This window comes from Elephas maximus, chromosome 22 (genome assembly GCF_024166365.1).
Source record: "Elephas maximus indicus isolate mEleMax1 chromosome 22, mEleMax1 primary haplotype, whole genome shotgun sequence".
Lineage (NCBI taxonomy): Eukaryota > Metazoa > Chordata > Mammalia > Proboscidea > Elephantidae > Elephas > Elephas maximus.
In genome coordinates, this window is record NC_064840.1 from 18,758,187 (window position 1) to 18,778,667 (window position 20,481).

The 20,481-nt window shown below is 43.7% G+C and overlaps 1 protein-coding gene across 4 annotated transcripts in view; it reads left to right on the top strand.

Annotated features, from left to right (window-relative positions):
* The window catches only part of WSCD2 (WSC domain containing 2), a 270,733-nt gene that overhangs the window by 198,586 nt on the left and 51,666 nt on the right, over positions 1–20,481 (top strand). For 3 of the 4 annotated variants that reach the window (XM_049865982.1, XM_049865981.1, XM_049865983.1), the window contains exon 2: positions 2,898–3,824. In XM_049865982.1, the coding sequence (XP_049721939.1) occupies positions 3,446–3,824 (379 nt within the window). In that variant the 5' untranslated portion in view covers positions 2,898–3,445. Of the gene's footprint in view, positions 1–1,442; positions 1,503–2,897; positions 3,825–20,481 lie in introns of those variants that run through there. The other variant, XM_049865984.1, reaches the window with a different exon arrangement.

Genomic DNA, 20,481 nt, shown 5'->3' on the forward strand with positions numbered 1-20,481 from the left:
GATCCTCATTTCCCTCCTCCTTAAAGTAGATACAGATAATAGTATCTCCCTCGTAGAGTTGTTATGAAGATTAAGTAAGAGTATGTGTGTGTTTAGAACTGTGCCTGGCACATAATAAGTGCTCAATAAACATTAGCTGTTAATATTAATTGCTGTTCTATATATTGTACATACATCTACTGTAGAATTTATCACTGGCTACCTAGTAGAGCGATTGTTTTAAACATCTGTCTTCAGCAGTAGACACTGAATTCTCAGAATTATTTGTTTCTGCACCCCAGGTACACCCACAATAGGCATTCAGCACATGTTTTTTAAATGTATGGAGGAATCTTTTCTCTAAATGGATGAATGAGTTGATGGAGTGTTTGGATGAATAGATGGTCTGTTACAGTTCAGATGGATGGATGGAGGGATGGATGATGGATGGGTGGATGGAGGGTTGGAGGGATGGAGGGATGGATGATGGACGGGTGGATGGAGGGATGGAGGGATGGAGGGATGGATGATGGACGGGTGGATGGAGGGATGGAGGGATGGATGATGGATGGGTGGATGGAGGGTTGGAGGGATGGAGGGATGGATGATGGACGGGTGGATGGAGGGTTGGAGGGATGGAGGGATGGATGATGGATGGGTGGATGGAGGGTTGGAGGGATGGAGGGATGGATGATGGACGGGTGGATGGAGGGTTGGAGGGATGGAGGGATGGATGATGGATGGGTGGATGGAGGGTTGGAGGGATGGATGATGGACGGGTGGATGGAGGGTTGGAGGGATGGAGGGATGGAGGGATGGATGATGGATGGGTGGATGGAGGGTTGGAGGGATGGAGGGATGGATGATGGATGGGTGGATGGAGGGATGGAGGGATGGATGATGGACGGATGGATGGAGGGTTGGAGGGATGGAGGGATGGATGATGGATGGGTGGATGGAGGGATGGAGGGATGGATGATGGACGGGTGGATGGAGGGTTGGAGGGATGGAGGGATGGAGGGTTGGAGGGATGGAGGGATTCACGGTACAAGGGCATGGATTTTTGTCTGTTTTATCCACTTACCTATTCTAAGTGTCTAGAACGAAGACTCTTGCATAGTAGATCTCAGTACTTAGCTGCTGAGTGAATGGCACCTATAGGATTGGCAGAGCCCTCCTTGAACCACAGGTAAACTCCCATGCTGCTGTCTGGGTTAGGAGGGGCCTCTACGGTTCAGATGATCTGTTGGCGAAAGGTAGAATCCTATGTATTGGCTAAAATTGTCATGGAGCCCCCTGCTGGTAGTACTGTGGAACAGCATGAGCCGAGTGGCGTTTTCCAATTTACATTCTATTTTCCTCCTGGCTGATGGTCCTGAAAATTTATTCATCAAGCAGGGTTCTCAGCCTTCTGTGCTCATTACCATCACCTGAGGGCACCTTGTTACACCTGTAGGTTTCCCCTTCAACAAGAGATTCTGGCTGAAGAGGGGAGGAATCTCCATGTTTAACCAGACACCTAGGTGAGAATCGTAATCAGATGCTCTCATGCCATACTCTGAGAGTCCCTGGTGTAGAGGGTGAGCCACTGCTGGCATTGAGAGGAGGTGCAGATGGGGCAGCTGCTCCGGGGGTTGTCTCTGAATTCCCACATGATAGCCAGACCACATGGGAAAAGGGAAGAGTCCCTTTTAAGAATGGTTAAGAGCTGTGGTTTGGGTTTCAGACAGGCTTGGGTTCAAATCCCAACTCTACCACTTACCAGCTGTGCGACCTGAGTTCCCTCATCTGTAAAATGGGGAGGTAGTTACCTCAGATGGAAATGTTGGGAACATTTTATGTAGAGGGCTTGGCATAAGACTAGCACACAGTAGACACTCCGTAAATAATGAGTGGGTGGATATGTTGTTAAATAATCCAACTTTCCTTCCTTTTCCTTTTCTTCCTGGCTTAGAGGAAAGGGCCTATGGATTTGATCTCTCCCACTAGAAGTAAGCCTCATGAAGGAAGTGACTTCTTTCAGAACTTTATCTCTAGCGCCTAGGACAGCGCCTGGTACATAAGAGGGGCTCACTTAATATTTGTTGGGAAAATGAATGAATTTGATCTGCTTTAGATTCAGTCAGGTCCAGCAGGCACTTCAGCAAAGACCTGTTGCTGTTAGTTGCCCTTGAGCTGGTTTCAAGTCATGCCGATCTTTTGCATACCAGAACAAAATATTGCCCAGTCCTGCGCCATTCTTACGATCATTGATATGTTTGAGCTCGTTGTCGCAGCTGTTGTGTTAGTCCATCTCAGTGAGGGTTTCCCCTGTTTTTGCTGACCCTTTACTTGTCATTTTGTCGTGCTGTGATTGATGGCCTGAGTGTTGTTATGATACCTGTAGCTATGCCACCAATATTTCTAAATACCATCAGGGTCACCCATGGTGGACGGGTTTCAGCAGAGCTTCTAGATAAGACAGACTAGGAGGAAAGGCCTGGTGATCTGCTTCTGAAAATTAGTCAGTGACAGCCTTATGGGTAACCTACTTGCTAGAAGAGAACATAATGTTTGGTAAAGTCGAGGGTCAGCAAATACCTAGAAAGTGCTTTTTGGACTTAAGGTAACCCACAAATCATTGTATATTTGACAATTATATAGGAAGTGTGGAGCAAATTATCCTACCAGCCCATAAAAACCTGCACTTGTCCAAGATAAAGTTTGTACCAAGAGCAGAGCCTAGTAGAACTAAAGTCCCCACATTCCCACTTTGGTTTAATGATCAAGACAGTACCACGTTCTAGAAGATTCAGGACAGGTTTCCTAGCACTGCTCCTAACGCACTCTCTGCCTTTGCTTTCTTCACCTCAAGAACCCTTCGAGCTCTGTGCTTCAGTAATGAGGCTTCTCATGCCTGTGTCTGTGCTGTTTTGCAGGTGGCAGCCTTGAGCCCTGAGACTTGACCGAATGGAAACCCTCCAGCTTCTGTTTCCACAAGGTGGACATGCCGAGCTTGGTCCCCAGCTGGATACGCGGCCAGAAACGGGGCCCACAGTGAAGTAATGCAGCCCCCACAGGCCCAAGGAGCTGAAACAAGAAGAAAAGGAAGCTGCAGCTGCTGGTGACCCTCGGAATTCTCCTCCAATTACTATTTTCAAAGTTCTTTGGAAAGTCTGTGGAGTAAAGAACAAGATGTAGGAAAATGGGACCCACTCCAGGGTGTCCTGAGCCTCCAGACACCTTTCTTGGCCCAGAAACTCAACTTGACCTCAGGGAGGGTGGTAGGTTCTCTCCTTCTCTTGGCCTCAGCCAAGGCCTGGGCTTTCCCTCCCTCTCTGGTCCTGGCAGTCACCTTTGCAAAGGGGATAAGACTGAAGACCCCCAGGGGTTCCATCCCTAAGGGAGGCTTGGGAAACTAAGCCCCTCTCCACCCCTTCCCCAGCCCCCAGCCAAGCCCAGTGAGCCAGTCCGGAATGAGCCCGCTATGGCCAAGCTCTGGTTCAAATTCCAGCGGTACTTCCGCCGGAAACCCGTGCGCTTCTTTACCTTCCTGGTGCTCTACCTGACGGCTGGGAGCCTCGTCTTCCTTCACTCAGGCTTCGTGGGCCAGCCTGCTGTTTCTCAGAACCAGGCCAACCCTGCTGTGGGGGCCCCGGCTGAGGGTGCCGAGCTGCCTTTCTTGGGGGACTTGCACCTGGGCAGAGGCTTCCGGGACACAGGCGAAGCCTTGAGCATCACCCGCAGGTACGGACCCTGGTTCAAAGGCAAGGACGGGAATGAGAGAGCCAAGCTGGGCGACTATGGTGGAGCCTGGAGCCGAGCCCTCAAGGGGAGGGTTGTCCGGGAGAAGGAAGAAGAGCGAGGTAAGAGGGGTGAGCATCTGGGGATGGAGGGAACAATAATAATATAGCATGATATGGTATGATAGGATATGATATGGTATGGTATAGTAATAGTAGTAGTAGCAGTAATAGTACAGAATAGTATAGTAAGCCTGGGTGGTGCATGTGGTTTGCAATGGGCTGCTAACTGGTAGCAGTTCGAACCCACCCAGAGGCTTCATGGAAGAAAGGTTTGGCAATCTGTTTCCATAAAGATTTCTGTCAAGAAAACCACATGGGGCAGTTCTACTCTGCAACACATGGGTTCCCCATGAGTCGGGAGCTGACTCGACAGCAGCTAACAACATAGTATAGTATAGTATGGGATGGTATGATATGGTATGGTATGTCATAATATTAGCATAGGATAGTGTAGTGTAATATAGTATAGTGTAGTGTAGTATTAGTACAGCGCACTTTTTTTTACCACAGTATTAGTATAGTGTAGTGTAGTATTAGTACAGCATAGTATAGTATTAGTATAGTATAGTGTAGTATTAGTACAGCATAGTATAGTATTAGCATAGTGTAGTGTAGAATTAGTATAGTGTAGTATTAGTACAGCATAGTATAGCATTAGTATTAGTACAGCGTAGTATAGTATTAGTAGTGTTTTAGTGTAGTATGAGTACAGCATAGTATAGTATTAGTATAGTGTTGTGTAGTATTAGTATAGTGTAGTATTAGTACAGCGTAGTATGGTATAGTGTATTAGTACAGCATAGTATAGTATTAGTATAGTGTAGTATTAGTACAGCATAGTATGGTATTAGCATAGTGTAGTATAGTATTAGCACAGCATAGTATAGTATTAGTATAGTGTAGTATTAGTACAGCGTAGTATAGTATTAGTATAGTGTAGCATAGTATAGTATTAAGGATCTCTGGTGGCATAATGGTTAAGTGCTCAGCTGCTAACCAAAAGATCAGTGGTTCGAACCTACCCAGCTGCTGGTGACCTCCTGCAGTAAAGATTTTAGCCTAGGAAACCCAATGAAGGAGTTCTACTCTGTCATATAGGGTTGCCATGAATCAGAGCCAACTTGACAGCACACAACAAATATAAAGAATACAATATAATGTAAATTAGCCATCCAGTACCAGGTTTTCATAGGTACTTACTATCATATACCACCCCCATTTCACAGGTGAGAAAATTGAAGCTCAGAGACATTAAGTAACTTAGCAAAGGTCACACAGTTTTAAACAGCCAAGCTGGGATTTGAACCCTGTATCTGTCAAAGTTCAAAGTCTGAGCCTCTCCCCCAGCCTCTTTTTGTTTTTTGTTAAATATATGTGAAAATAAAAACAGCATTTATTGAGCACTTGCGATATGCCAGGGTGTTCTAAGCACTTCATATGTATTGAATTATTTACTTCTCACAACAATTCTGTGTGGTGTGTACTAATACTATTCCCATTTTAAAGATGAGGAAACTGAGCACCAAGAAGCTACATAATAGCCCAAGGTAAGTGGAAGAGCTTCTGCTCACTACACTACCTCTCCTTCTACCATGCTGGAGCCCTTGGTGATAGTTCTTGGGGGACATCCTTGCCCTGGGCATATTTTCTTAACTTTTCATAGTCCAGAGGGACTTTTCTTTGTGGGTACCTTACATCATTTGATTTTCACTATAACTTCATGGGCTTGAACAAAGAACGTGATTCTATGCCCAGTTAACAAATGTGGAAACTGAGGCATGAAGAGGTGAAGACACTGGCCCAAGGCCACACAGCTGGTAGGTGGCAGTGCTGGAGTTCAGATCCAGATCTGTCTGGCCCAAACTCTCAGTTTTCTCTACAACTCTCCCAGCATCTGCTGACATCTGCCCATCTGACCAGCATACTGGGGAAGAACCTGCAACCCCTGCAATTCGTGAGATTAACATGAATGGACATTTTGGGAAGCCTGGCCAGATGGTTTGAGAGAATAAAGCGCCCAATCAGGACGGAAGGAAAACCTCGCTTGCCTTCGTGTTCCCTGCCACATATCACACTCTCACTGTGATTCAGCTCATGGAAAACCCCTTCTCTCACCATGCAGGGAAGTGGGATTAACAGACTTGCCCTGGGGAGCACATTCCCCTACCCCAGCCCCACCCAATCTCCTGGCTGGGGAGCAGTTTAGAGAACCCTACCTCCCCACTGAGGAATTTTCTATAATTCTGCCTCTTTGAGAACCTAATGTTCATAGGGAGGTGAAGGAGAAGGTGAGAGGTGGCGGAACAGATTGGGTGTCTTGGATTCGTATTCCAGCTCCACCTCAACTATCTGTGCGGTCCAGATAAGTGGCTTCAACTTCTCAAGCCTCAGTGTTGTCATCTGTAAAGTGGGGGCAATGATCCGTCCCTCTCAGGCTGCTACTGCAAGTTCAATGAGACAACGGTCATGAAAGCTCCTAGCACAATGCCTGGCATGGAGCAGCTTCTTGGGGATGATGGGAAATGCTCGTTGAGTCTATCTGGGGGAGGGAGTCCATCTTGTAGGCACAGGTGGGCTGGAAGTATTGAGGGGAAATCATGATGTGGTTTCCGTCTCCACCTTCTCCATTCATGAAGGCCCGTCTCTGCCCAGCCACTCCAGACTCCACCTGGTATTTTGAAGAAGCCCAGGTTTGTCACAAGCCTTCACCTTTGTATATGCTTCTCATCACGCATTGGACAAATTCCAAACTTCCTACCATGGCCCACCTCTTCAACCCCATCTTATAATAATACCCTGTCCCTTCTTCTTGCTGTTCGTTGAACACACCAAGCCCGTTCCCACCTTGGGATCATTGTCTATGCCATCTCTTCCATTTGGGATGCTCTTTCCCCCAGATCTTTGCATGGCTACCTTCCTCCCTTCGAGTCTCAAGTCAAACCTTGCCTTCACATAGATGCCTTCCTAAACTGTCCTAACAACAGTACCCCCACCTCCTACCTGGTCACAACCACATTGTCCAGTTTTATTTTCATCAGAGAAGTTATCACCATCTGAAAGCACCTCATTTACACGTTTGCTTCCATATCGGTGACCTGCCTCCCCCCCTAGACTGTCAGCCCCATGAGTGAGAGAGGGATGTTGCCTGTCCTGTTCACCTCTGTTCCCTCAGCACCTGGGACAAAGATGGTGCTTAGTAGTTACGTGTTGAATGGATGGATGATTGGGCGAATAATGAATGAATGATCATCCCTCTGCCTGGAGTGCCTTCATATGGTCAGTCCACTCTTCTCCAGGTCCCCTTAGCTCACCTCCAGGAAATTGTCCCTGAAATCTCTAATATTCAGAGCTATCCAAGAGTTGAAGCAAAAAGTAGACAAAAATGAAGAAAAAGTAGACAAATTCATGGAAAAGGCAGAAAAATTCATGGAAAATAAAGACCAAAAAAAAAAAAAAAGACCAGGAAAATAATACAGGAACAAAATGCCAAAATAAATTCACAGCTATAAATCGTACAAAAACAACAAGATAAACACAAGATTTCAGAAGATAAACAGCAAGCTTTCAGAAAGGGACTGGGTCATAGAAGGGCTAAGAAGCAGTTTTGAAACAATACAAGACAGGATCAGCAAAATTGAAGACAAACACTTGGTACAAATTCGAGGAAAAAATCAGAAAAAAGAACAAAGAAAAATGATGACAACCTGAGAATTATGTGGGATAGAATCAAAAGCAAAAATTTGCGAGTGATCAGAGTTCCAGAACAGGGGGAAAAAACGGAAAACACAAAGAGGAACATTGAAAAATTGCTGACAGAAAACTTCCCTAATATCATGAAAGATGAAAAACTGACCATCCAAGAAGCTCAACGAACCCTATGTAGGATAGACCCCTAAAGAAAATCACCAAGGCATATCATAATCACGTTCACTAAGACCAATGACAACGAAAGAATCCTGAGAGCAGCTTGAGAAAAACGAAAAGTTACAGAGGGGAAACGATAAGACTAAGCTCTGATTATTCGGCAGAAACCGTGCAGGCAAGAAGGCAATGGAATGACATATATAAAACCTTGAAAGAAAAAAATTGCCAACCAAGAATAATAAAATATATATATATATATATACTGCAAAACTCTCACTGAAATATGAAGGTAAAATTAGGACATTTCCAGATAAACAGAAATTAAGGGAATATGTAAGAACCAAACCAAATTTACAAGAATTATTGGAGTCCTTCAGTTTTTTTTCAGTTTGAGAACAAACAACATCAGACCACAGCCTGAATCTAGGATGCAAGATTGTACAGGTGAGATGCCAACCTAAGAAATGAACTCTCAAGGACTATCCAAAACCAGAAGAATTACAACAGGGAGCCAGAGACGTTAATCTGTAAATGACAACAACATCAGAATAATAAAAGAGGGAATAAACAGTGTAGGTATAGAACTTTCTAATGGAGATGAAGGCAAGGTGGTACCAAGTAATAATAGACTGGTTCAAACCTAGGAAGATAAGGGTAAATTCCAAGGTAACCACAAAAAAGTTAACAAACCTATTCATCAAAATAAAGAAGAAAAACTTAAAAGTCTCTGTAAAAACAAAATCTACAAAAACAAAAGAAATGGAAAAAAAAAACCCACAAACAAAAGGAATTCAGCACAGCAGAGTAAGAGGAACGAAGAAAACGTCAGCACTGCACACACACACACACACACACACACACACACAAAAGCACTACGAAATGACAGCAATAAACTCACACCTATCAATAATTACACTGAATATAAATGGCCTAAATGCACCCATAAAGAGACAGAGAGTGACAGAATGAATTAAAAAAAAGAAAAGGTCCATCAATATGCTGTCTACAAGAGACAGACCTTAGAAACAAAGATGTAAATTTATTAAAAATCAAAGGATGGAAAAAAATATATCAAGCAAACAGCTACCGAAAAACAGCAGGAGTGGCAATAGTAATCTCAGATAAAATAGACTTTAAAACAAAATCCACCATAAAAGACAAAGAAGGGTACTATATAATGATTAAAGGGATGATCCATCATGAGGACATAACCATAATAAACATCAACACATCCAATGACAGGGCTCCAAAATGCATAAAACCAACTCTAACAGCACTGAAAAGAGAAATTGCCAGTTCCACGATAGGAGACTTCAACATGCCACTCTCGGTAAAGGACAGAACATCTAGAAAGAAACTCAACAAAGATACAGAATAGCTAAAGGGCACAAACAGCCAACTTGACCTCATAGACGTATATAGAACACTCCATCCAACAGCTGCAAAGTACACATCCTTTTCCAAAGCACATGGAACGTTCTCCAGAATAGACCACATCTTAGGCCACAGAGCAACCCTCAATAAAATCCAAAACATTGAGATAATACAAAGTATCTTCTCCAACCACAACACTATCAAGGTAGAAATTAACAACAGGAAGATCAAGGAAACTGAGTAACACCCTGCTTAAAAACCACTATGGAAACCCTGGTGGCATAGTGGTTGAGAGCTACAGCTGCTAACCAAAAGGTCGGCAGTTTGAATCCACCAGGCACTCCTTGGAAGCTCTATGGGGCAGTTCTGCTCTGTCCTGTAGGGTTGCTATGGGTCAGAATCGACTCGATGGCAACAGGTTTGGTGTTTTTTTTTTTTTTTTTTGGTTAAAAACCACTGGTAATAGAAGAAATCAGAGATGGAATAAAAAAACTCCTAGAATCAAATGAGAATGAAAACACATCATACCAATATCTTTGGGACACAGTGAGGGCAGTCCTCAGAGGTCAATTTATAGCAACAGATGTACACATCAAAAAAGAAGAAAGGGATAAAATCAAAGCATTAGCTACACAACTCAAACAAATAGAGAACAGCAAGAAGTCCACAGCCACCAGAAGAAAGGAAATAATAAAGATTAGAGAAGAAATAAATGAAATAGAGAATAGAAAAACAATAGAAAGAATCAACAAAACCAGAAGTTTGTTCTTTGAAAGGATCAACAAATCAACAAACTACTGGCCAAACTGACAAAAGAAAAACAGGGGAGGACACAAATAACCCAAATAAGAAAATGAAATGGGGACATTATAACAGACCCAACTGAAATAAAAAAGGATAGCAGAGTATTATGAAAAACTGTACTCCAACAAATTTGAAAACCTAGAGAAAATAGACAACTTTCTAGAAATACACTGCCTACCCAAACTAATACAAAATGATGTTGAAAATCTGAACAGACCCATAACAAGAGAAGAGATCGAAGAGGTAATTTAAAAAACTCCCAACAGAAAAAGCCCTGGCCCAGATGGCTTCACTGGAGAATTCCACCGAACATTCAGAGAAGAACTATACCAGTACTCCTCAGACTATTTCAGAACATGGAAAAGGAAGCAATACTTCTGAATTCATTTCACAAAGCCAGCATAACCCTGATACCAAAACTAGACAAAAAAAAGAGAAATTACAGACCAATATCTCTCATGAATATAGTCGCCAAAATTCCAGCCAATAGAATTCAGCATCATATTAAAAAAAAAAAAAATACACCATGACCAAGTAGGATTCATACCAGGTATGCAAGGATGGTGCAAGCTTAGAAAATCAATCAACATAATCCATCACATAAATAAAAGGAAGGAAAGGATTCATGGAATCATCCCAATCGACGCGGAAAAGATATCCGACAAAGTCCAACACCCATTCCTGATAAAAACTCTCAAAATAGATATAGAAGGGAAATTTCTCAACATAATAAAGGGCATGTACTAAAAAACCTTAGTGGCGTAGTGGTTAAGAGCTACGGCAGCTAACCAAAAGGTTGGCAGTTCAAATCCACCAGGTGCTCCTTGGAAACCCCATGGGGCAGTTGTACTTTGTCCTGTAGGGTCTCTATGAGTTGGAATCGACTCGATGGCAACAGGTTTGGTTTTGGGAAACCCTGGTGGCATAGTGGTTAAGTCCTACAGCTGGTATTGGTATTTGGATCAGTCCTACAGCTGCTAACCAAAGGGTCTGCCAGGCGCTCCTTGGAAACTCTACAGGGCAGTTCTACTCTGTCCTGTAGGGTCGCTATGAGCCGGAATCGACTTGATGGCACTGGGTTTGGTTTGTTTTTTTAATACAAAACCAACAGCCAACATCATTCTTAATGCAGAAAACATTCTCCTTGAGAACAGAACCAGACAAGGATGCCCTTTATCACCACTCCTGTTTAACATTGTGCTGCAAGTTCTAGCTAGAGCAATAAGGCAGAAAAAGAAATAAAAGGCATCCAAATTGGTAAGGAAGAAGTAAAACTGTCCCTATTGGTGGATGATATGATACTATGCATAGAAAACCCAAAAGACTTCACGAGAAAACTATTGGAACTAATAGAAAGATTCAGCAGAGTAGCAGGATATAAGAGAAACATACAAAAATCAGTTGGATTCCTATACACCAATAAAGAGACTGATGAAAAGGAAACCAGGAAAACAATACCATTTATAATAGCCTCTAAAAAAAAAAAAAACTTACAAATAAATCTAACCAGGGATGTAAAAGACCTATACAAAGAAAACTACAAAACACTACTGCAAGAAACCAAAAGAGACCTACATAAATGGAAAAACATACCATAACCCAAAACCAAACCAAACCCGCTGCCGTCGAGTCGGTTCTGACTCATAGCGATCCTATAAGACAGAGTAGAACTGCCCCGTAGAGTTTCCAAGGAGCGCCTGGCGGATTCGAACTGCAGACCTTTCGGTTAGCAGCCGTAGCACTTAACCACTACACCACCAGGGTTTCCAAACATATCCTACTCATGGATAAATAGACTCAACATTGTGAAAATGACAATTCTACTCAAAGCAATTTTTGAATACAGTGCAATCCTGATCCAAATACCAACAACATTCTTTAAAGAGATGGAAAAACTAATCGTTAACTTTATATGGAAAGGGAAGAAGCCTTGGATAAGTAAAGCACTACTGAAGAAGAAGAATAAAGTAGGAGGACTTTGCACTACCTGACCTCAGAACCTACTATACAGCTACGATAGTCAAAACAGCCTGGTACTGGTACAAGGACAGCTACATTGACCAATGGAACAGAATTGAGAATCCAGATGTAAATCTATCTATCTGTGGTCACCTGATCTTCGACAAGGGCCCAAAGTCCATCAAATGGGGAGAAGACAGTCTTTTTAACAAATGGTGCTGGCAAAATTGGATGTCCATCTGCAAAAAAATGAAACAGGACCCATACCTCATACCATACACAAAAACTAATTCAAAATGGATCAAAGACCTAAATATAAAACCAAAAACTATAAAGTTCATGGAAGAAAGTATAGGATCAACACTAGAGGCCCTAATACACGGCATTAACAAGATACAAACCATAACTAACAACACACAAACTCCAGAAGATAAGCTAGATAACTGGGATCTTCTAAAAATTAAACACTTATGCTCATCAAACGAATTCACCAAAAGAGTAAAAAGAGAACCTATGGACTGGGAAAAAAATTTTGGCTATTACAAATCAGGCAAAGGTCTAAACTCTAAAATCTACAGGAAAATCCGATACCTCTACAACAAAAAGACAAATAATCCAATTAAAAAATGGGCAAAGGAAATGAACAAACACTTCACCAAAGAAGACATTCACACAGCCAACAGACACATGAGGAAATACTCAGTCTCTCTAGCCATTAGAGAAATGCAAATCAAAACCACAATGAGATACCGTCTCACCCCAGCATTACTGGCATGAATCAAAAAAACAGGAAATAACAAATGTCGGAGAGGCTTTGGGGAGAACGGAACTCTTAAGGACTGCTGGTGGGAATGCAAAATGATACAACCATTTTGGAAAACGATATGGTGCTTCCTTGGAAAGCTAGAAATAGAAATACCATATGATCCATCAATTCCACTCCTGGGAATATATCCTAGAGAAATAAGGTTGTCACACGAATAGACATAGACCCATGTTCATTGCAGAATTGTTCACAATAGCAAAAAGATGGAAACAACCTAGATGCCCATGAACAGATGAATGAATAGACAAACTGTGGTACATACACACAGTGGAGTTTTACATAATAAGGAACAATGATGAATCTGTGAAGCATCTCATAACATGGATGAACCTGGGGGGCATTATGTTGAGTGAAATAAATCAGTCACAATAGGACAAATATTGTATGAGACCACTACTGTAAAAACTCAGGAAAAGATTGACACACAAAAAGAAATAATTTTTGATGGTTACGAGGAGGGCAGGGGTGGGGATGAGAAAACACTACGTAGACAACAGATAGTGGTAACTTTAGTGAAAAGTAAGACAGTGTACAGTACTGGGGAAGCCAGCACAACTTGTACAAGGCAAGGTCATGGAAGCTCCATAGACACATCCAAACTCCCTGAGGGACTGAATTGCTGGGCTGAGGGCTGTGGGGACCATGGTCTCAGGGAACATCTAGCTCAAGTGGCATAACAGTTTATAAAGAATATGTTCTGCATTCTACTTTGGCAAGTAGTGTCTGAGGTCACCTCTTCGGGAGCAAGGGAGAATGAAGAAAACTAAACATACAAGGGAAAGATTAGTCCAAAGGACCACGTCTACCACAGTCTCCACCAGACTGAATCCAGTACAGCTAGATGGTGCCCGGCTACTACTCCTGACTGCTCTGACAGGGGTTACCATCGAGGGTCCCAGTCAGAGCTGGAGAAAAAATGTAGAACAAAAAAAGGCGAGACTTACTGGTGTGACAGAGACTGGAGACACCCCGAGAGTATGGCCCCCAGACACCCTTTTAGTTCAGTGATGAAGTCAGTCCTGAGGCTCCCCCTTCACCCAAAGATTAGACAGAACCATAAAACAAAACAAGACTAAAGGGGCACACCAGCCCAGGGGCAAGGACGCGAGAAGGCAAGAGGGGACAGGAAAGCTGGTAATAGGGAACCCAAGGTTGAGAAGGGAGAGTGTTGACATGTCGTGGGGTTGTTAACCAGCGTCATAAAACAATATGTGTACTAACTGTTTAATGAGAAACTAGTTCTGTAAACCTTCACCTAAAGTACGTTTAAAAAAAAAATTGTCCCTGAACCACTCCAGGCTTGATCAAATGCCCCTCCCCTGCGCTCGCTGTCATGGTCCTTATAGCAACGGTAATGGCCTGTGCTGGTCCGGGTCCCCTGATAGAATATGAATTCCTTGATCCATACAACAACATCGCCCATTTTTTGTGAGAATTAAATCCTGCCGTCACTACTAACAATAATTATTGCCATTTCTAGGACACTTACTTCATGCCAACCACTGTTAACTAGTTGCTTTTCCTATGTCATATGAATGAGATGATATATGTAACATGTTTATCTCATTTCCTGGCACTTAATAAGAAAACTTAGTAATAGGTCACTTAATATTTGCTCTTATTATGAGTTGTTGTTGTTGTTGTGTGGCATCGAGTTGATTCTGACTCATAGCAACCCTATGGGACAGAGTAGAACCGCCCCATAGGGCTTCCAAGGCTGTGGTCTTTACAGACACAGACTGCCACATCTTCCTCCTGCAGAGCGGCTGGGGGGTTCAAACTGCCAACCTTTTGGTTAGCAGCTGAGCACTTAACCGCTGTGCCACCAGGGCTCCTTCTTATTACTAATAGTAATAATAATTTAAAAACAGGTTGTCAGCGAGTTGACTCTGACTCATGATGCCCTCTGTATGTCAGAGTAGAACTGTGCTCCGTGGGATTTTCAATGGCTTATTTTTTGGAAGTAGATTGCCAGGCCTTTCTCATGAGGCACCTCTGGGTAGACTCAAACTTCCAACCTTTCAGTTAGCAGCCAAGCATGTGAATCACTTACACCACCCAGGGACTCCTAGTAATAATAATAATAAAAATAATAATAGCTGGTATTTACTGAATGAGTGTTATTTACTAGACCGTGTTTTAAGTACTTCACTAACTCGTTTAATTTTCACACAACTCAGTAAGTCTGGGACTGTTGTTATCCCATTTCCCAGATGGTAAACTGAGGCTCAGTGAGAAGCCACCTGCCCCAGTTTACACAGATAGCAAATAGAGGAACTGAGGCTTAAAGCCAGAAAGCCGGGTCTGTTTAAATCCATCCAAATCTTGTGAGCTTTCTTCTTTACCATACCACTTCCCACCCTGGGAAATCTTATATATTTTCTAACATGTAGAAGGAGAAGGAATAAAAAATAAGAAAGAAGCCTGAGCCCAGGGCTCTCAGCAGGCAGCCTGTGGAATCAGGCGGAGTTATTAAGAAACACAAATCTAGCCTGTCCTTGATTAACTTATTCAGAGTTCAGCAAGGAAAGACAACATACCAGATTAGTGCTAATAAAAACGAGACGCAGTGCTGACTTGACGCTAAACACATTTGGTTTTCTCTGACACCAGCAAGGGCTCTCCTTGATGCTGTGATGTGGGACTCAGGCTGTAAAGGATTCAGGGCCCATCACGGGCCAGGAGGGGGAGGAGAGGAAGCTGCACCCAGGCTGGGCTGGGACTGGACAAGAAGCCTGGAGCAAGCACCTAAAACGTGCCAGCCCTGTGAGAGCCTGTGCTTTGGGCAGCCAAGTTAGCGTTCGAATCCCAGTTCTGCAGCTTCCTGGCTGTGCAGCCCTGGGCAGGTCCCTACCTCTCTGAGCCCATTTTACTCATGGAGATAAAAAGTACTTGAACTCAGATGTCCACAGTGATGGGAGATGACACAAGATAAGTCAATTGTGTACTCTCTAAGTGCCAGGCACTGTTCTATCATATCATCTTCATAGCAATCCAATGAGGGGGATACTGCTGTTAACTCCATCTTGTTGTTAGGTGCCACCAAGGACTCAGAGTGACCCCATGTATCAGAGTAGAACTGCCCCATAGGGTTTTCTTGGCTGTAATCTTTACGGAAGCAGGTTGCCAGGTCTTTATTCTGGGGAGCCACTGGGTGGGTTTGAACAGCCAGTCTTTTTGGTTAGCAATTGGAGTGCTTGACTGTTCGTACCACCAGGGATCCTGAACTTCCTCTTACAGGGGAGGAAACTGAGGCACAGAGAGCTTAGTAACTTGCCCAAGGTTATCCAGCTGTAGGAAGGGTGGTTTGAATCTCACACCTCAGCTTTACCCACTATGGTATCTCCCTTCTTAGTACACAGAAGTCTGGCATGCAGTAAGCACTTAATACTTGCCTGCTCTTATTATCAACTCCTAATTTTGCAGGGAAACCTGGTGGTATAGTGGTTAAGTGCTACGGCTGCTAACCAAAAGGTTGGCAGTTTGAATCCACCAGGCACTCCCTGGAAACTCTATGGGGCAGTTCTACTTTGTCTTATAGGGTTGCTATGAGTCGGAACTGACGCAATGGCACCGGGTTTGGTTTGGGTTTTTTGGTTAATTTTGCAGGAGTAAACAGGTGCAGATATGGGATGTGGTTTGCCCAAGGTCCCACAGCTAGTCTGAGGCAGAGCCAGGAGCCAAACCCAGTTTGATTTCAAAGCCTGTGCTGTTTCTGTTTCCCCTGGATTACGGGGTGAGTTGGCGTGTGGGCCGGGCATGATGGAGGATGTGGGGAGACTTAGTCTGCAGTTTGGAAGGGACAGCAGGGGCGCCTTCCTCCCCAGCTCCTCCGGCAAAAGGTGCAGTCACTGCTGGTGAGTGAGCTCTGTGTCAGGAGCTCTGTCTCCGTATTCCACTTTCAGCCTCACATCGGGTAGGAACTAATGAGCCCCATTTCACAGATGAGGAAATGGAGGCTCAGAGAAGTTAAATGCAGAGCTTCGAACCAGTTCTTCCTGGTTCAGTCATGGCCCATGAAGTGAAAACAGGACAGAACTGAATTTGCAAAATGTGAGGGCCTGGAACGATAACGGAATGGGAAAAATTACGGTCGATGCCCTGCTAGAAGCTTAATTTCCCTCTTAGAAAACAAGGGAAGTGTGTGTGTGTTGCATAATAACAAACTCTCCTGACTGGCAGGGTGGGAAACAGTGACGCCTCACACAAAGATGGTGGCAGACCACACCACTTGAATGTGTATCACTCTCCTCGGTTCTGGCAGTAATCCAATCTCCTGCATCAGGCTCCTGAAAGGGCTTACTACGCCTCTTCCGAGTCTCCCATTCCAGGGCTTTGACCTGTAATTTTCCGTGTTCCAGTTATCATTCCAGGCACCCACATTGTACAAATTCTGGTCTATCCCTGTTTTGCTTCATCAGCTGTGACTGAACTGGTTCGAGCTGGTTTGAAGCCCTGGTTAAATGACTTGGCCAAGGTCACACAGTTGCTAAGAGGCAGAGCAGAGTCCAACCCAATTCCGCTGATTCCAAAACCCTTTTTCTTAACCGCTGAGCTATGGTGTCTCTTTCTTAAAATATGGGATCCTCAATTCCATTCATTCATTCTCTATTTATTGAGCACCTACTGTGTGCCCAGCCCTGTGCTGGGAGGTGGAGACACAGGAAATTATTCAAAGTTCTTCCTCATGAGGAATATTCATAGCCCTTTGGGGGAAGACAGACGGGTAAAAGGATCATTTTATTTTCAAAAAATAACTTTTTTCCTACTTATCAAAGTCACAATGCTCATTGTAGAAAAGTTAGAATGCATAGAAAAGGAGATGAAAATAAAAATTGACCCAGAACCCCACCATCCAACAACAGCCACAGTTAACACTGTTGGCGTATTACCTTCCTTTCTCTTTTACATATGTATTTCCGAGACATGTGTTCTGTGTATATAGGATTGTACCCTGCTTTCCTCCATTACAGTACTTTTTCATTTCATGAAAAATTCTTCTACAATGAGCCTAAGCTGTTTCCAGTTAGAAATAAAAAAAAATACTGCAAAGTGCTTGGAAAACATTTTCAAAAAGTGTAATGTTGGGGTAAACCAGGGGAATTTGGGACCCCGGTCAGTCATGGGGGTATATCACAGCTGGCTTCCCGGGGGAAGAGGTAGTTGAGTCTGTAGGATCTGTGGGCCTTGACCAAAGTGAAAGATGTATCCATCTGCCCCAGGGAAGCCTCGCTGTGAAAAGGAAATCCCTTTCCCTGTGCAAGGAAATGCAGACGGCACCGAGTGGTCAGCCCGAGGGACCACCTTCCAGAATGCTATAGACATGCCCAGCAAGAAAATAACCATTTCTTGAGTTTCTAAGTCCGTGCCAGACTCTTAGCACAATCATTAGGCTCAATACGTAGACTGACCTTACTTATGCTCAGTCTTAACATTACCCTTGGGAGGATTTTTGTGCCATTTTTCAGATGGCACCAGAAGCCAAACCAAACCTGTTGCCATCGAGTCAGTTTTGACTCATAGTCCCCCTGTAGGATAGAGATGGCACAAAAAAAGCTTAAATACTCAGAGAGCTTGAATAATGCTGCATGCCTACTGCAGATTCACACTCAGGATTCAAACCCAGATCTGGTTGCCTCCAAAACTGCCCTCCTTGCAGGACACAGGGACACCTCCTCTTTGAATATACTCACAAACAATCCATAAAAAGGGATAAGAACTATTTCACGTTTAGCTGCACTTTAGCAAATTACCTTTATTGAAGAGGCAAAATTTCATGAAAAGGAAGACTGATGGAAGCGAGAGAAAGAAAAAAGTCAAGGAAAGAAACAAAGGAAAAGCCCCCTCAGGAGGGCTCTTTGCAGATGTGTGCACTCCTCTGGGCTCACCCCAGGCTGGTGTCTGTGCCTGAGATAAATAGCCTGGCGGGGTGACATTGCCATGTTAGCAGTATTTGGATTGCTGCAGAGACAAGCTGATAGACCGTGTGAACTCGACCATTAATCTGCCCTCAATTTTTTGTCCCTGTTTTACATACGTCATCTTCTCGTCTCCAAGAGCTTCTGCAGCCACAGCAGAATTTGAAGGCAGGGCCGTGGGAAAATGGTTTTAGTGCAGTAGCCGCTGCTGAGCTCAGTGGGAGAATGAAACTCCAGGGACGATGGTTCCATTGGCCGCAGCCCACACTGGTGGGTCAGTGGGGAAGGAGTCACCACACCTTTCCTAGGACTGAGAGGAGACCAACTCCATAGTCACGTCCTGACCCACACAGGCCTTTATGTGTAACATGCCAACATTTCTCCAGAGTGTTACTGAAGGACCACGTAGCCTTTTCTCCCTCTTGTTGACAGATAAGGAAATGGAGGGTCATTTGTTCATTCAGCAAGTCTTTGAGCACTTGTCCTGAAGAGCATCTCAGCCTGAGGCCTGACAAGAAGGTTGGAGGGGTTGTTGTTGAACTCATGGCAACCTTTCGTATAACAGATTGAAAGGTTGCCAGGTCCTGCAACATCTTCACGAATGCTGCTATTTTGAGTCCATTGTTGCAGATACTGTGTCCGTCCATCTCACTGAGGGTCTCCCTTGCTGTCACTGACTCTCTACTGTGCCAAACATGATGCTCTTTACTAGGGACAATATTTCCAAAGTAAGTCTCACCATCCTCGCTTGTCAGAAACATTCTGGTTGTATTTCTTCTAAGACTGATTTGTTTCTTCTTCTGGCAGTCCATGGTATATTCAGTGTTCTTTGCCAACACCACAATTTGAAAGCATAAGTTCTTCCTCTGTCTTCCTTTTTCATTGTCCAGCTTTTCATGTGCATGAGGAGATTGAAGAGACCATGACTCGGGTGAGAGGCACCTTAGTCATCAAAGTGACATCCTTGCTTTTTAAAACTTTGAAGAGGTCTTTTGCCACAGATTTGCCCGATGCAACATGTCATTTGATCTTTTGACAGCAGCTTCCATGGATGTTGATTGTTGATCCATGTAGAATGAAACCATCGACAGCTTCAATTTCTTCTTCATTTATCATGATGTTGTTTATCAGTCCATTCGTGAGTATTTTTTTTTCATGTTCAGGTGTAAGCCATACTGAAGGCTATAGTCTTCTACCTTCATCGATATGTGCTTCAGGTCATCTTCATTTTCAGCAAGAAATGTTGTATCATCTGCGTATTGTAGATTGTTAACGAGTCTTCTTCCAATCCTGACGCCGTGTTTGCCTTCATATATTCTAGCTTCAAGGTGGCCAGCATTTGAGAACCCAGGCTTTGGGTCAGGTGGTAGTCAAAGCCCACCTCTTCCACCAAGGGACCTTCTCTCTTGCATCCCCCTACTCTGGGCTGGCCAAGGATGGAGAAGTCCTCCACCAAGCAGAGACTCAGTGTGGTGCATGGGAAGGGGAGCTTTGGAGCAGACAGGCCTGGACTTGAATTTGGTCTGAGCTAGGTGGACTTAGGCAAGTTACTTAGCCTCTCTGAGGATGAGTGTATTAGTCAGTGTTCCTTTGGTGGCAAAGGACAAAAGCCCAGCTTGAACCAGCTTAAGCTAAAGAGAAAAATGTATTGGGTTATGTCATCAAACTACAAAATAATCTGTACTAGACTGGATTTTAAAATAAATGATTTGGGACCTCTGTCTCTCACTTTCATCTCTGCTTGTGTCTGACTTAGCGTGTTTCTTCTCCCGCATAGGCTGACTTTAGTGCCAGTTGTGGCTGTTGATAGTTCTGGGCAAAAAGAATGCCAACATCATAGCTTAGCAAAACAGAGTTCTCTCTCTAAGCTTCAAGCTGTACGAATCCAAAGAATAGGTCATGTGCCCTTCCCTGGACTGATCACTGTGGCTGGCGGGGTGGACAATATGATTGGCTCCGCCAAGGTCAGTAT